Here is a 17,954-nt window from a genome sequence, read left to right as displayed (position 1 = left end):
TTCTCCTGCATCCTCCATTCAGATTGCCTTAATGTTAACATCTTATATTCCCCAGCAAAGGACCAAAATTAATACATTAATATTGATATGATACATGAATTATACTGCAGACTTTGCTTGGACTACCTCTTCTTTTTCCTTTTTCTGTTATACGACCCAAGTCAGGATCCCACCTCACTTTTAGTTTTGCTGTTCTTCTTAGAAGTCTTATCCATTCTGTGCCAGTTTCTCAGTCTTTCCTTGCCTTCAGGCTTTAAGGAGGACTGGTCAGGTAATTTGTAGATAATCCATTAATTTGGAGTTGTCTGATATGTTTTCACTCATTAAGTGGAAGTTATTTATTTTTGGCCAAAAAAAAGAAAAAAGCACAGAATTAATGTAGTCTAATACGAACCATGATATTGACATGTCTGTAACTGGTGATGTTAACCTTGATCATTTGGCTAAGATGTTGTCTATCAGGTTTCTCCATTATAAAGTTACTGTTGTGCTCTTTGTAAATATTATATATCATGGGGGGAGATATTTTAATCTGTGTGCATACATATTTCTCTTTTTTTTTCTTTTCTTTTAGATAACAGTTACACATAAGCCAATGGCAAATATTTCTATTGCTAGCTCAATAAAAGTGCAATTTAAATTTACTAATATTATTTACAAATAAAATGCTTTAAAATTTAAAACAACATTAAGATATAAAATAAAATATTGTAATCCACATGAAATTCTTCTTTATCTCCAGATAGGATTTTAGTTTATAGGGAAGATTTTAGAGGATATATAAGAGGAAAAAAAAGGCAGGGAGGGGGGGTATACCAAATAGATCATTTTAAAAAATGGTGGGAAAGATATCCTAAATTTCCTGTTGGTAATTAAGTAGGGCAACATACTTGGAGAATAGGAGATAATCTATCATTTGAAAGACAAGATTATCACAGAAAGCAAAGCAGCCATTAATTTTTACCTTTCTAACGAACAAAAAACTATGAGTTAAGTTCAATGTATGGAGGTTATCAACTCAATTTAGGCTGTGTAACATAAAACTTACAAGATTTAAAGTACATGCAACTTCATTTTAGGGAAATTCCACATTAAAGCAAAGGTTATTTAATTTCCTAGTGCTGACCTCTAGCCATGTTATTTTCCTTGGCGAAAAAGGTCAGAAAACACTAGTCTTAGAACCAGTTATGTATATTTCCTTCTAAATGCAGAAGAAGTTGGTACAGAATAGGTGGCTCCTTATTTAGTATGATTTCAGAAATCTAAATGTCTGTTTTAAGCAGACAATATGCTCTAAATTTTTGTGTGTAGAATTTTTCCTTCTGGGTAGGAAGTAATCTGGTAAAATAAAAATGTTGTACCAGTCCTTTATCAGCTACCAACACATTAGCTGGATTAATTATCTATGAAGGGTCGGGGTGGTGAGGGCCCGGGCACAGCATCAGTATGTTTTGACAGAAGAGTTACAAAAAGTGAATGGCCTCCGACTTACAGCATCCCAGTAATGAATTCTGAGTATCCAGGGAGCAGTAATACTCTAAAGCAAACCTGGAGAAGATCACATAAAAGGACATGACAGGAATGTACCATAGGGTGTGAGGGCATTGGAAAAACTAGATGACATTTTACAGTTTAGTCTTGGGCATGACAAATGTGTAACACAGGGGTCACTGATACAAACCCCAGAAACCTTTCACTTAATTCATTTAAGGAAATATAAATATATATGTGTGTGTGTGTGTGCTGTGTTGCTTAAGATTCATATTTTTAGGGACCAGAGTTTATAGGCCATGCCCAAGTCACATGATCATGACAACAAGAATTAGAGGGGCCTTGTTAAGCAGTCCCATCAAAACTGCATGCAATCATGGAGGAAAGGCGGGACTTTTGTAAAGGAAAATAAAGGTATTATTACCAGAGAAAGGGGGAAAAATTCTTCATGTTCAGGAAAAAACAACAGATGTTCCCATAAGAAAGAAAAAAAGAATCAATTGATTCTCAGAAGAATTATGACTAGTTTCTAAGAAGTTGCCTCTAAGAACATGAATAGTTTTTTTTATAACATTTCTCCAGTAAAACCTCCCATGGGTCATAGATACTCAGCTTTAAGTACCCCAAAATTGTTAACTTCGATGATTCTAAGAGACATTCTTTTTCAAACAAAATTTTTTAAGTTAAATTTCCCACTATAAGTATTGTAATTTCCTACTCTTCTATGAAACTATTGAAGAATAAGATTAAAAAAAAATGTTTTGGATAGAAAAAAGAAATTTTAAAAAATCATAAAAATTACTCTGTGGTAAATTAATTTATATTTTCCAAAATTTATATTTTCCATTTTTATTTTATCAGTATGTATTTATGACTTTGAGTGTCTGACTTAGTGAGGTCATTGAATTTTTGACAATCAGATGTCTCTAGTGAGAGCAGAGGGTTAGGATATGGACTCTGGGAACAGAATCTTTGAATTTAAAGACCAGTTTTGCTATTTGCATTCTGTCTAGTCTCTGTGCCTGAGATTCCTGTTCTGTAATTTATTAATATAATAATTGATTATTAAAATATCTTAAAAGGCAACATAATTTAGGGTATAATTAGAATTGATAATTAAAGAAAACAAATTTTATTCTATTTTTAGGCAAATGATAAAATGTAAAACAACATTGTAATTTTGGGAAGACTTGTTTTAGGAATGGAACTTCATTTCTTTCTGAGGAATTTTTTTTTCCTTGTTATTCTTCCTAAATGGGTAGCTTTCTCTGGAGAGCAAAAAGTAACATGGAGGTGTTCTTTTATCAGTGCTTCTTCAGTTGTGTAAGGAAAAGGGCTGGGTATTTTCTTTTTCATCATCATCTCTGTTTCAAAAGCAATTGGACATTGATACCAATCTGTGTTTCTGCTGCTTGTGTAAAAGAGAAACAAACCTATGTTACCAGCAACCACTGTTATCTGGTTTTAAATGTCAAGTACACTTCAGCATAGAAAGAAAGAAACTGAGATAACATTCAAAGAGGAATATATTAGAGCCAAAGATAGAGTCCAAGAATCTAAGTGTCTGTGTCTTCAAGACAAGGGTTAGGAAAAGATTCATCAACAGAAGCCGAAAACATTTTGCAGCTTCTAACTTATCTAACCTTGTGATTTATAGCCACATATCACATTTATATGTATGATGGTAGTATTTGTCTGTGTTGGTGCTGTGCCGATGAATAATGGAAAAGTAATTCAGCTACTTTAAGCTGAATCATTTAAATCACTTCAGCTATGCCATTCTCACTTTATGTCATGCCTTTCAAGGTCTGGGCTCATATTCTTTTACTGGCCTCAAGGATTTTTTGTTTGTTCCTTGCAACAGATATTTATGCTTTGACAGTTCTGTGATGTATAATTATGTATAAACTATGTTATATGCTTTTCATTTACACAAATAATCTGGCCTATTATTTATATGTGGTTTCTCTATTTCAGAGAGAAAAAAGGTAGACATCCTTTATCTTTCATGTCCATCCATGGTTAAGTTTTTGATTGCTTAACAAATAATCACATTTGTAGAATCAGTATCATTTGATGGTGCTGCATATTTACAGTGTGTTTTTACTTATGACAATGTTTGTTACAATATTTTGCATTGAGATTTGAAATTAATTCAGCACCTTTTTTGAGGCAGTTTTGTAATAAGCCATCCAGACATCTTTCTATGAAATTATTTACTATGTTATTTTACTAAACCTAGTTTCCTAGGACATTAACAGCTCTTATGAGTGCTTATTAAGTATGTATTGAAAAGAAAAGAGAAAAGAAAAGAAAAGAAAAGAGAAAGAGAAAGAGAGAAAAAGATCAGATAAGTTGAGAAAATACAGGGTTGAATGAAGTTAGTAGGATTATTTACTAGGATTTTTCAGTTATTATTATGTTAATACTACACCAGGGATTCCTAAAGATTTAAACATATTTGATCATTAATATTTTTTAAATAAAAGTTTTGTATTTTTTAGTCCCTAAATTCACATCTGTGTGTTATACAGGAGCAATCATATTATAGTATTGGGTTTGCAGGGCAAGCTATGTTCTAAACACTATGCACTTGTTAACCTGAAAATAAGAGAGATAAACAAGTGTTTATTTGGGATTAAAGAATTGCAATTTGGGGAACATAGATTCAGGTTGAAACTCATATAGTGCCTGCTTATAGGTTGAAAGCAAGGGCTTTTATGAGGAAGAAAGAAAGGAGACAATTACATACTTTGAAGAAAAGAAACAAAGTTTTCTATGGATGCTAACTAAGCTACTCTGGGTTGTACATTGACTATCAGATTCTGTCTTCAGAAAATCTACAATCAGTTTGGTGATATTCATTCAGGATATTCATTCTTCCACTGACTTCTCAAGCAGTTGCTTAAAACAGTTGTCATTTTACCAAGTCCAAAGGTTTAGGCCTGGTTCAAACAAAGATGGGTAAGTGAGTTTCTCTGCAGTGGTCACTCAAGCTCAGTTCTTAAATAGCCACAGTCATATCCTTTTTTCACACTGCAACTGCACTTTGCTCTAGCCATTGAAAGCCTGGTCTATAGCTTTGTGACCCAAACCGAAGATATCTGTAAGTTTGATTAACTGAATTACAGCTCCCAATGTACTCCTAATATCATAATCGACTATTAAAATGTCTTAAACATTGATATAATTTAAGATTTAATTTAGAACTGATATTTAAAGAAAATAGTACTTACCTATTGATCACCAACTCGTTGATTTTTCAGGTGTTTTCTAATTTTTCTTAATCTTTCTTCAGGCCGAAAGTTCTTACTCATTCCAATATACTCGTGATTCCAAAAGCCACTTAATTTCTGAAATTACAGCTTTGGGACAGCTTATTGGCTAGAGCCTAATTATGTACTTTTTCATTTAGTAGGAAAGATTTTCAAGATAAGTGGGAAGGTACATTGTTTTCTATCTTACTAAAAATGAGATTATTCTCAAACAATTGTGCCCCCCACTACAACTTTATTTGACATAAAAACGTTTGCACTGAGAACTCAGAGCTCGATTTAAACCCAGAAGCCATGAAAATTCCCAGCTACACTTTGTTCTTATGCAACTACTTGATGTCTATACTCCTGTTCCATCCTAGTTTTCTTTATTAGTAGTAGTATTTCCATCGTTGTTGTTGTTTTCATTTATCTTGGTGTTAATCTCCTTTTTAAAAAAAAAAATTTTAATGTTTATTTATTTTTGAGACAGAGAGAGACAGAGCATGAACAGGGGAGGGGCAGAGAGAGAGGGAGACACAGAATCTGAAACAGGCTCCAGGCTCTGAGCTGTCAGCACAGAGCCCGACGCGGGGCTCGAACTCACAGACTGTGAGATCATGACCTGAGCCGAAGTTGGACACTTAACCGACCGAGCCACCCAGGCGCCCCTTAATCTCCTTTCTGTAGCTACCCCTAATTCACTGGTCCAGAATATTTTTACAACCTTGAAAAGTTTTGCTCTGGTAAGGTTCCAAAGATAAATCTAAAAAGTGCTTCATGGGAAATTGTGATATATAAACCTGTTACTTAGGATTAATAAGGTAGAATTTTTAGCACATGTGTTTATGTAAGACTGCCATCTATCAAATAATTCATTCAACAAATACTCATTTTTTAATTTATTTTTATTTTTTAAGTTTACTTATTTTGAGAGAGAGGCAGAGAGAGCGAGCAGGGGAGAGGCAGAGAGAGAGGGAGAGAGAGAATCCAAAGCAGGGTCCTCACTGTCAGCACAGAGCCCAACGTGGGGTTTGAATCCACAAGCCGTGAGATCATGACCTGAGCTGAAACAAAGAGTTGGACGCTTAACTGACTGAGCCATGCAGGCTCCCCAACAAATACTTATTAATTTAACCAATACTTATTGAGACACTGCTAGATGCCAGACATTTGGAAATACAGTGATCATCAAAAGAGGGACTCCACCTTTTTGGTGTTATTGTCAAACACCAATAGGTGTTTAGGCAACTCTAAAGCCTGAGGTAGTAGGAAGGATTGAAGGGGACTTCCTAGGAGAGGGGTCTTAAAGGATAAATGTAAATTAGCCACACTCTATGAAAACTCATATATATCCTTGGAAAAATTATGACCAGTGAGCATACGAAGACATGTTTATTCTGCGACTGCACTACATGTTTGCCTCGCAAAGGCTAACTGTATGCATGACACAGCAAAATGGGATTATGACACAGGGGGCTGCAGATTAAGCCCTGGAATTAACACATTTAAAATCAACCCACATCATTTGTGTGTATGTGTGAGTAGGCCTGCCAGGATATTTGGGAATACTTGATTTTGTGTCATATAGAAAATCTTATTTTTCTAGTTGAAATTGAGCATAGACTATAACAATGCCTTTGTTGCTCACCTAAAGAATGGAATATGGAGAATTTGCTTGAGAAGATAGATGTAGGCTTTATTAATTTTTCTCAAATTGATAAAGTTCTGGGACTCTAAAAGTTACTCAAAGTCATAATCTCTGACTCTTAGCTTTGAAAGTATTGAACGTTTTACAGTTTCTTAGGCACTATGTATTAGGCCAATAATTTTAGGTATTGCCTTTATGCCAAGCTACAGAAAAATAATTGATTTTCTGTTTGGGAGCCCTACTTCCTAGATTATACTTTCGTGGCTGTCACTTATCCCACTGTGATTGCCAGATCTTGAACATTTTTAAAAGGTGAAAGTCATAAAACAATCTTTTAAAAGTAAATAGTTGCCTGTAAGTTGTATAGCTTTTAGCATGTCATTAGTGGCATATATTGTATTAAAATTTTACTTAGAGACAACTTGATAGCCACTTTTGATATGTTGTGATCAACCCCAGCTGCTTATATTTGTAAAATATTTCATTTTATAAAGATTAGTTAGATACCTAGAAACAAATTGAAGACATTCTGTTGTTTTCTGTTTTGAAGAAGATCTAGCACAAATGTTCAGAACCAAATATACAGTCATATTTTTATAAACTTTTTCTTAAGTTATATATATATATTTTTAAATGTGCTCTCCTTAAATGGTCATAAATTGAGATTTTTACATACAGGATCTTAAAACAATAACATTAGGTTCTAACTATTTTCTGTGATAAATAAGATGCATTTTGTAGTGGTAGTTTCATTCCAAAAGATTAATCACATCCCTTCATGATATGGATCTGAAGCAAGACATTGTATTTTTGTGGCTTATTATCCTGATATTGAAGGGAAGAGGGCCGGAAACAAATAACATTGAAAATAAAATTATTTTCAATAATGTAATTTCAACCTAAAATTAATTCTTATTTTATTGATACTACTATACTAAAAATATGAAACTCTTATTGTTGAAAAGAAGTTTATTTAAAAAAGGAAGAAGAAAGTTCATAATAGGCAAGTCTTTACACTTGACTCAATATTTATTCTATTTTTATTAGTGAAATGCTATTTATTTTTTTAAATATTTATTAAATTTTTATTACAAAATTTATTATTAATAAATAACATATTATTTATTTGTTTTTGAGAGAAAGAGAAAGAGAGAGAGAGGGAGAGAACATGAGTGGGGGAAGGGCAGAAACAGAGAGGGAGACAGAGAATCCCAAGCTGGCTCTGGAAGTAGGGCTCATACCCATGAACCACGAGATCATGACTTGAGAGCTGCAATCAAGGGTCAGAACCTTCACCGACTGAGCCACTCAGGTGCCCCATGAAATGCTGCATCTTAAATCTCATGTGAAAACAAAAGTAGAGAATGAAAGGGAGAAATGTGAATGACATCAATGGCATGCTGGAAAGGTACCAAACACAGACAATCAAGTCATTCTTTTCTTTTTAATGCTAAACAAGTACTTTCAAACTTTTCACGAGCAGATTTGCACTTTTCTAAAATTTTAAAGAAGGACATTATGACTTTTCTATGGAACTGGAATTGTTACTGTTTATAATATCATTCCCTAAGAGTGTAACGAAATATCTCACTATTCCAGTTTACAGCTTAGAATAGATAAATGCAGGTATATTTGAAATTTTAACCTTATTAAAAGATGATGGAAACGAAGAAAACAGCACTGAACTAGGAGTCATACCAGAGTTCTTTTATACCTTCTATTGTGTGGCACTTAGAAAACTAATTTAGGCTTGAGCTTCCCTATCTATTAAACACAAATGTTAAACTAGATGTCCTATAATGCTTTTCCTATATTGATGTAATAATTTATTTCATGCAATTGTGCAATAAAGTTAGGTGGATACATTAATGAACAAGAGAGATAAGTACTGTTTCTATGTCCTTAGAACATACTAACCTCAAATATATTTACTAAACAAAGACATACACAAGTAATTATGTAATCTCACTACTATTGCTAGGCTTAATGTTCTTCTTAGGAATATATTCTTTAGTAATTATACTAGTTAGCATGGTTTCAGCTTCAAGTAAAAGAAACAACTAGCTCAAAGTGTATTAAACAGTCAAAAAAATGTCACCATGTCCAATAAGAAACCTACAGTTAGTGAGTGGGTCTTTACTGTCGGTTAATTCGAAGAAACAATGACATTATCAAGGAGCCAGGTCTACCCACTTTTTTCTCTTCAGTTTTTTTTTTTTTTTTTCACAGCTGAGTCTCTTTCTATGCAGAATCCATCAATAGTTTCAAGAAGTACATTACATCAAAATAACATTCAAAGGGAAAAAGATCTTTCCTGCCTTTTCCTGTGTCTCTTTTTACCAGAGAGGAAACATGTCCTTCAAGAACCCCACCAGTCTGTTGTTTCATGGAGCCATGATAGAGCCAGAGTTTGAACAGACTGGGGAGTTTTTTTTTTTTTTCTTGTTTCTATTTTAAAGAAGGAAGGAGGTGTGAATCAGTAGTGGACAGACAACCAACAATGTCTGCCATATATATATATATATATATATATATATATATATATATATATTTTTTTTTTTTTTTTTTTTTTTCTTTCAGAAACTGCATCAATTGATTCTAGAGTTTCCTTTGTGGTTCCTTGTTTTATAGTTTTCATTTCTCTGATGAGAACAACCATCTATTTATTCATTATGTCCACTTCTCGTTTTAAGGCTTTGAACATATTTATAATAGTTGCTTGAAATCCTTGTCTGATAGTTTCAGCATATGGGTCATATCATAATGTCTATTAATTGTTTTTGTCTCTCTTTTTTCTTCTTTGCATGTCTATTCATTTGAATAGTTGCCAGACATTGTGGATTTTTTTTTTTTTATTTGAGAGAGAGAGAGATAGACCGAATATCTTAAGCAGGCTCCACACTCTACATGGAGCTCAACACAGGACTTGATCCCATGACCCTGGGATCATGACCTAAGTCAAAATCAAGTCAGAGGCTCAAGGGATTGAACCACTCAGGTGCCCCTGGCTTACTTATTTCTGAGAGTCTGTATTTTATTGTCTTCCTTTAAAGAAGGAAGAGTATTGTTCTAGCAGATGGTTATTTTAAAAGTGAATCAGATTGATACTTGTTTTTTGGTTTGTTTTTTTTTTTGTTTGTTTTGTTTTTTGTTTTTTAAGCTTGGAACTCTCATCGAGTACTGTAATGCTTCTTTGTTCCTGGCAGATACTCTCCTAAATCTGCATGGGCACTGCAGCTTCTGTTTTTTCAGACTGCATCCAAGTTCAACACCGTGAAACCACTACAGTGGCAACTCATATAATTATTGCTGTTTTAACTTTACCCTTTTGGCATCCAGAAATTTTTGTCTTTCCTTCCTGTGCTGTAATATGTTTAAAAATAAATGTTCTTATAATTCATCCAGTATTTCTTCATATTTGGAACAGGAGGTGAAGTATAGGTCAGCTTAATCCAGTGTGTTCCCAGTGGTCTCTTCAAATTAATATTTTAACTGCATTGTGGTTAAGTGCTACAAAGGAAGGCTTAGCATAGAGAAGAGGAACCTGTGTGTTTTTACATAGATGCAAAGGGGGTTTCCTTAAGAAGTGTTGTCTTTTAAGCAGAGCTCTGAAGGCACACGTGTAAGCAAACTTTTTATGCAGATAGAAACACATACACAAAATTCCTGAGGCAAGATGAAGTTTGGCACATTGGAGGGCCTGTATGAAGGCTGGTGTACTTGGAGCTTAAAAAACAAGGAGGGGCGCCTAGGTGGCTCAGTCAGTTAAGCATCTGACTCAGGTCATGATCTCAACCTTTCCTGATTTTGAGCCCTGCTTAGGGCTCTGACAGTTCAGAGCCTGGATCCTGCTTTGGATTCTGTGTCTCCCTCTCTCTCTCTCTGCCCCTCCCAGCTCACTCTCTGTCTCTCAAAAATAAATAAACATTTAAAAAATTTTAAAAAATCCAACAATGAGACAGTTGTTAGAAAATAAGGTATGGTAAGGCAGACAGTTGCTAGATCAAAGAGGACTTTGTCTGTTATGTTATTTGTATTTTAGCTTGCCTTTCTCCATATCTTGCTTTTTTCTACCCATCACTTCAGGTGGTAGTGAAATCCTCCTCAAATGTAAATTTATATCTAAATTGAAAGTGTTAACCAGTTGTTATAACCACTATACTACTGTGGAGGGAGGGATGCCGGTTTTGTCCTTTCAGTAACGAAGCTAACTATCCAACTATAAAACAAATTTGATATACAAGTTTTCCCCCCAAATGACACTTTCAGTGAAAAATATATTTCGAAAAGAAATATGAGAAAAACAGCTTATTTATCAACAATAGGCTTCCTGTGGTTAGTTTCTTACACAGACAGTTTTTAGTTCTGGAATACCTGTCTTAGAATTATTCAAGTAAAATTGAATTTACCATAGATAACTCAATCCTTTTTAAAATGAAAATTAAATAAAAATAAGTTTCCAAAAGTAAGGTTTTCAGAAACTATTATTTTCTACAGATCTACTTAATGAAGCTTTGGAAAGAGGTGTATGCATATGTTTATTTATTATGGTGGTCAAAAAAGATTACTTTTAATTTTTCATTCCTTGGAAATCTGCTTCAGAAATTACAGCCATATTATAAAGTGTAAATCATTGAGATCCTTTATGGCCATAGATATGTGCTATAATGAAGGGTGTCAGTGCACTAAATAAGGAACAGCTCCTTTGACAGATAAGGGCATCAATCCTTTGCAACTGACATGATCTTGTATTTTGTTAGTCATTGTGGCCATTATATTGGGAGGTTTCCAAATGATGTGGGTGGAAAGAAAATTTCTCACTATCAAAATGATAGTGCTCCTTCTAACTAAATGAGAAGAAAAAAATCATGAAAATCATTTTATTTTTTTCTCCCTGATAAGGAAGACTCCTTTAATCATTCTAATTTTATTTTAAGATATCCATTTTCTTATTAAATTTGTCATATTGAAAATAGAATTGCAGCAGAACTGTTCAACCAGCTAGGTAGAAAATTCCTTTCACACAAAGAATTCCAGTGACAAAAGTACAGAGCCAGTTCACTGTAGTAGTTTAAGTTAGATGTTTGAAGTGCCAGTTAAAACTCAAGTTTTTCAAGTTGAAACTTTCAAGAATACATTTAATGTAACGTTTATGAGCTTTCCTGTTAATTTTACTCAAAACCTTCATTTTTGTGGTACTTACAGACTGAGAAAGGTCCATAAGTTTAAATTCAACTTTATCTAAATGTTGATAAATTTTTTAATTAAACTTTTTGTTTTGAGACAGTTATAGACTTACTGCAGTTGTAAGAAATAGTAACAGAATGATCCCATGTACGCTTTATCTGAACAGCTTAATTTTAATTCCTGTGCTAATCAAAATACTTTCTCTCTCTCTCTCTCTTTTTTAAGTTTATTTATTTATTTTAGTAATAAATTAAATTATTTAATTTATTATTATTAAGAGGCAGAGAGGGAGGGAAAGAGAGAGAGAATCCCAGGCAGGGTCCACTCTGTCAGCACCTGACATAGGGCTCGAACTCATGACTCCCGAGATCATGACCCCAGTCAAAATCAAGAGTCAGATGCTCAACCAACTGAGCCACGCAAGTGCCCTTCTTCTCTCTTTGATTCTAGCCATTCTGACGAGTGTAAGGTGACATCTCCCTGGGTTTTGATTTGCATTTCCCTGATGATGTATGACATTGGGCATCTTTTCATGTGTCTGTCATCTGTATATATGTCTTTTTGAAAAAAAAATGTCTATGTCCTTTGCCCACGTTTTAATTGGATTTTCTGGGGTTTTTATGGTGTTGAATTGTATAAATTCTTTATGTATTTGGATCTTAATTCCTTATTTGGTATATCATTTGTAATATATTCTCCCATTTCAGTAGGTTACCTTGCCATTTTGTTGATGGTTTCCTTTGCTGTGGAAAAACTAAGCATTAAATTTTTAGTTATAAAGACTTGAACAGTATTCATGAGCAACAAGGCAAGTGTAAATATTACTGAGCAATTCTACTGAAGATTCATGGAGTTGGCACAGAGAGGGTGAACTGTATATGTGTTCAGTGGAGATTACAATGTCTTTGTTGTTTATTTGTAGTAGTTGTGATTAGTGACCCACTGTATCAGGCCTCAGTATTCCCCCTGACCCAACCCCTACTTTTTTGGCCAAGTTAAGGGACTGTCTATCTTTTTTGTTATAATGCATATTTTTTTCACTCTTCTGAAACTATAATCATTCAGAGAGTTGGCAGACAGAGTGGTATATGTCCCAAAGTGCACAGATTTTATTATCTAGTGAGCCCTGCTAATGCAGGGACAGGAGAGTATGTGAACTAGCTTTATCCTCCTGGCATTATTATGGATGGTCTTTGTGAGAGGAAACTATGGGTTCATATTAGAGACTTTTCCTTTTCTTGTCAAATACAGGGATTTTTTTTTTTTTTAGGTGAATTTACCCAGAATCACTTGGTTATTTTTGGCCCAATAAAAGTCTATTGTTAAAAAGGTTGAATTATAAAATATTTAACAATTATAAACCTCAGGGGCCAATCAGAAGGTAGCTCATAAACATACAACAGGATGGCTGTGTTATCTTTTGCAGCTGAGTAGTAGCCCTGTTTAATAGTCTGTTTCACGACCTCAACCTAATTAAGAATGATTTTGATTATAGTGGTCTCGTAGCCAACTTTTTCATTTAGAAGTCAGATGTTTTCAGGTGAAAATGTCTGTTTTTCATATGTGAAAGAATATTGCAGTTGACCCTTGAACAACCCAGGGGTTAGAGGTGCTGACCCCCTGCACAGTCAAGAATCTGTGTGTAACTTTTGACTCTCCCCCAAAATTATCTACTAATAGCCTATTATTGAACAGAAGCCTTATCAGTAACAGTCAATTAACACATATTTTGTATGTTATGTGTATTATATACTGTTTTCTTACAATAAAGTAAACTAGGGAAAAGAAAATGTTGTGAAGAAAATCCTGAGGAAAAAACATTTATATAATGTACTATAATTATCAAAAACAATGGACCCACACAGTTCAAATCCATGTTGTTCAAGGTAACTGATATTCTTTCAGTACCACCTACTAATAAATGTGATGAGCGTCTTGAGGTCAGTGACTATATCCTGTAAGCCTGTATCCTATTATCCAACTTCAGCCATTATTGCTCGCTGGACACAATATGGATGTTTTGTATAATTGTGAAAAAATGCCATCATTGTCTCTTGTTGGAATTATGAATACATTCAGTCTTTTGAAGTATAAAACAAATAGCTAATTTATCTCCTAAATGAATTTCTGTATATAGCCCATTCTTAACTATCTGAAAATTATAGAGATTCTTAGATTTGTAAATGTTAAACTATAATCCACTGAACCTCAGTAAACTCCTGAAATTAGTCACGGAACTTCACACCTGTATGGTTTCTAAAACGTTTGTCAGTCTTCAATGATGTTTCGATATATGACTGGACAAAGAGGTTCAAAGAAATAGCAATCTAACTAAAAGGAATTTTAAAAACATGCGCCTAATTACTTTATTGTAAGAGTGTTAGGAAATTTTGAACCATGGGTGGCAGCCTTGCAATGCATAACAGATCACCTTGCAGAAAAATTTGTGTATGTAGATGACATATTGCATAGATTATTACCAAAATTTATGCTTTATTCATTCGCTCATTATCGTATTCATTTTTTCAACTTCAATTATATGCTTACTTACTGAGTCAGCCTAATATGCGCCAGACACCAGGGTAGTTCACAACTAAAACCTGATAAATTTTTGAAAATTCTGTCGTAAATGAACTATTATGCATACTGTGAAATCTAAATTTTATATTCCATTTTATTCTTATCAGTCTTAGAGAAAATAGGATAGAAGACACTAACATGGGCATTTTGACAAAGGGTCTCAGAATTTTCAAAGACTAATACTAAGAGGAATTGATACACATCACAAGGAATTTTTTTGTAGCTCACTACTGACATTGATCAACAACTTGGAAAAATACTGCTTTGAATATGCTACATTGTAATTTTTTGTTCTTTTTTTTCTTATTAGGAATCTTTCCCTGAAATTAACAAAAGACATTGATCAGGAAGTCAGGTGTTCCCATATGAGCCGAATGCCCCCCAGTCCATCTGCAGATTGGCCCCTGCAAGGTGTGGAAGAAAATGGAGGCTTAGACTCTCTGCCTTTCAGATTGATGTTACAGGACTGCACAGCTGTCAAGACATTATTATTAAAGATGAAGAGAGTTCTTCAAGAGGTAATTAATGGTTTACTCTAAGATTAATGTCTCTCAGTGCTGGTAGACAGTGGAGTCTATAGACTGGTTAGTGCCTACTTCTTTCAATAATTAAGTGAATGACACTGAGCAGAGGTCAGGCATTGTCTTGCAATTTAGCGCTCTCCTTTGTCAAATGAAGGGCATGGAGCTCTGGTTTATAAGTACTCTTAAGCTCTAGAATTCTAAGATTCTATGAAGGAAGTGAAAAAAAAAAAAAAAAAAGAATAAAGTGACACCAAACCTGGGCAAAGTGGATTAAAGAGAAACAGGCATCAGTTATTAAGTTACATTTCTATGTTGCTATAAAGCTATTGAGAGACCTATTAAATGGACTTCATTTTAATGATACTGAGGCTTTATTTATATGATACCATAAAAGTAGTTTAGTCATTTTTGTTCCAGTAAAAACAGTCTAGTAAAATGTAATCTGAATGTTTGATTTTACCCACTGAATACAGTTGCCCTTCTACATTTGTGCTGTTAGATGATGAATTTGTTAGGAGAATACATGATGGATTATTTCATCTTTAAGGCCAGTAATCAGCCATCCTTTAGGATTTAGGTATGTTATGGATTATATTATTTTTTAATGTTTATGTTTGAGAGAGAGAGAGAGTATGTGTGCATGCATGCCAGCAGAGGAGGGGCAGAGAGAGAGGGAGGCAGATGATCCAAAGCAGGCTCTGCTCTATCAGCACAGAGTCTGATACTGGAACTCGCTAACCATGAGATAATGAGCTGAGCCGAAGTCCATGCCTTACTGACTGAGCCACCCAGGCGCCCCATGGATATATTTTTATAATTACATCTATTTTGGGGGGGATTTCTATAAACAGCATACACATTAACATTATTTTAGATATGTAAAGTGAGTCGTCAGAAATGTTAAATATCTTTCCTCCACTAGGTGTGAATTCAAGACAGCAGGTTGATATTTCTGACTTCAAAGTCACTTTTTTACTATATCCCATTATTGTTCAATTGATTTGTCTTGGTAGGAGATGATAATAAATAATGTAAGAACAGAAAATATAACTATTTAGAATGAGTAGTATCATGGCTTCCTTACAAAGATGACCACTAATAACACATGGGTAATGATAATAATGCTAGCAGCTACTGCTAGAGGCCAGAATGGAATCAGAAAGAGAGAGGGAATTTAAGAGAAATGATGCCATAGACGATTGGGGTTATTCAGTCATGTGTTCTTGTCAGATGTTAAAGTAAAAACTGGAAGAAATATCTGCATTCCATACCGGTTTATATTGCTAGAATCTATGCAGGTGGGGTGCAGGAGTAGTGGTTTTATTTTCAATCACTGTTAGAATTTCAGGAATTTTATGAGCTGGCAGTTAAGGACCATCATAAAATTAAATTATATACGCTTATGATGAAGCACATTATATTTTTAGAAGGGTAATCTGTACTCAAAACCTATCATTTATTATTTATTTTACTATATTCTATTAACTACACTCATGCATTTATTTACATCTATTGGCTCTATATGTGAAAATATAAGTTACTGTGCATATTATTCCAATTTTAGATTCATTTATGTCATTTTGGCAACTTGAAATCAGCCACATGGGAGTATTATGCCACAGAAATTAACAAATACTACAAATTAGGGCTTCCAGTTTTTGGTAAGCCTATTAAGTAGTTACAGCATACCACTATATGTATGACTATGAGGTCCCTGTACTGACAACGTAAGTGTTTTGCTGCACTAGTTAAATCTCCCTGACCTTTGGCTTAACATGCAGCCTGAATCTCTTTGAACAAGGCAAGCTTAATAACAGCTGTTATATTAAAAGATATTAATCTCAAAGTCTGTAATGTTCATTTATTCATCTTTCTACCTCTCCCTTGGTCTGAGTTTTAATTAAAAAATCAACAAGTAAAAAGGAAGTAGGAAGAACATACAGGAAGTGTCAAGGGGTTTTCTTAGTGTACTTAATTTTATAATTTAAAAATATTTAGTGATATTCACTGTAGAGTTAATGTTCTGAATATATTGCAATTGTCTTTATACTTCCATCTGCTTTTATTCATTAAAGAACATTTGAAGAAACTGAAGACAATTTATTTTTAAAGCTCATGTATAATGAGCAATAATTACATGTTTGGTAAGCCATTCAGAGAGCAGGGTCTTATTCTTTATTGTCAACACGAAAAGCAATATTATGATTTGATTAACATTGGCAACTGTTCTAGTTGTTTTTATAATGAATGCCTTAAAAGAAAATTGTTTATTTAAATATTCTTAGGGCACCTGGCTGGCTCGGTCATTAGAGCAGGTGGCTATTGATCTCAGGGTTATGAGAGCCCCACACTGGGTGTAGAAATTACTTAAATAAATAAATTAAAAAAAAAAAAACTGTTCTCTAAACCAGGAATTTTCAAATGACAATCTACATTTCCTTACTTAATTTGAGTTTAATACCAATTACTCATCTTAGATTAACAAAACTTTTTTAATATAGAAAAATTATTCTTATTTGATGGTTACATTTTTATGAAATGTAGTCCCACTTTTATATACAGATTATTTTTTAGCTGCAGAAGATCTCAACTATTTGATTTTTAAAATAAAAAGGAACTAATGAGTTTAATATATCACATTAAAAAATGCTCCTATTTGATGTTTTTCCTAATGATGCTCTGTTGATGTCTTAAATTTTAATTCTGAGGTAGGTTAAATGTGAATTTTTTTTTTTCAATTTTTTTTTTTTTTTTTTTTTTTTTTTTTTAATTTTTGGGACAGAGAGAGACAGAGCATGAACGGGGGAGGGGCAGAGAGAGAGGGAGACACAGAATCGGAAACAGGCTCCAGGCTCCGAGCCATCAGCCCAGAGCCTGACGCGGGGCTCGAACTCACGGACCCGCGAGATCGTGACCTGGCTGAAGTCGGACGCTTAACCGACTGCGCCACCCAGGCGCCCCTAAATGTGAATATTTTGAGTGGAACCTCACACTTTTAATTTTGTCTCCCCTCTTTGAAGATAAGTTACCATTATTAAGATGCATGTGCATATTCCCAACAACCCAAACATTAACACCTTTATTAAAAAAAAAAAAAAAAAAAAAAGACTGACTTTGGGTCCTTAGAAATTCTATTGTCATTTTTAGCATTAGCGATAAAAGTGACTGTAGCAAACGGGGAAACTATGCCATTTTTTTTCTTCCTCTTTTGTTATTTTTTTTCCACATAATTCTATTAGCTGTAAAAGAAGAGAATGTTTAATACCT

The 17,954-nt window shown here is 33.9% G+C and overlaps 1 protein-coding gene across 5 annotated transcripts in view; it reads left to right on the top strand.

Annotated features, from left to right (window-relative positions):
- CCSER1 (coiled-coil serine rich protein 1) overlaps positions 1 to 17,954 on the top strand; it is an 845,941-nt gene that overhangs the window by 417,647 nt on the left and 410,340 nt on the right. For all 5 annotated transcript variants that reach the window (XM_042935884.1, XM_042935885.1, XM_042935887.1 and 2 more), the window contains one exon: positions 14,474 to 14,681. In XM_042935884.1, coding sequence (XP_042791818.1) covers positions 14,474 to 14,681 — 208 coding nt within the window. The remainder of the gene's footprint in view (positions 1 to 14,473; positions 14,682 to 17,954) is intronic.

The sequence above is a fragment of the Panthera leo genome, chromosome B1, assembly GCF_018350215.1.
Source record: "Panthera leo isolate Ple1 chromosome B1, P.leo_Ple1_pat1.1, whole genome shotgun sequence".
In the NCBI taxonomy this organism is placed as follows: Eukaryota; Metazoa; Chordata; class Mammalia; order Carnivora; family Felidae; genus Panthera; species Panthera leo.
Note: the sequence above shows the minus strand (reverse complement) of the source record. Positions and strands in the feature narration are given on the sequence as shown.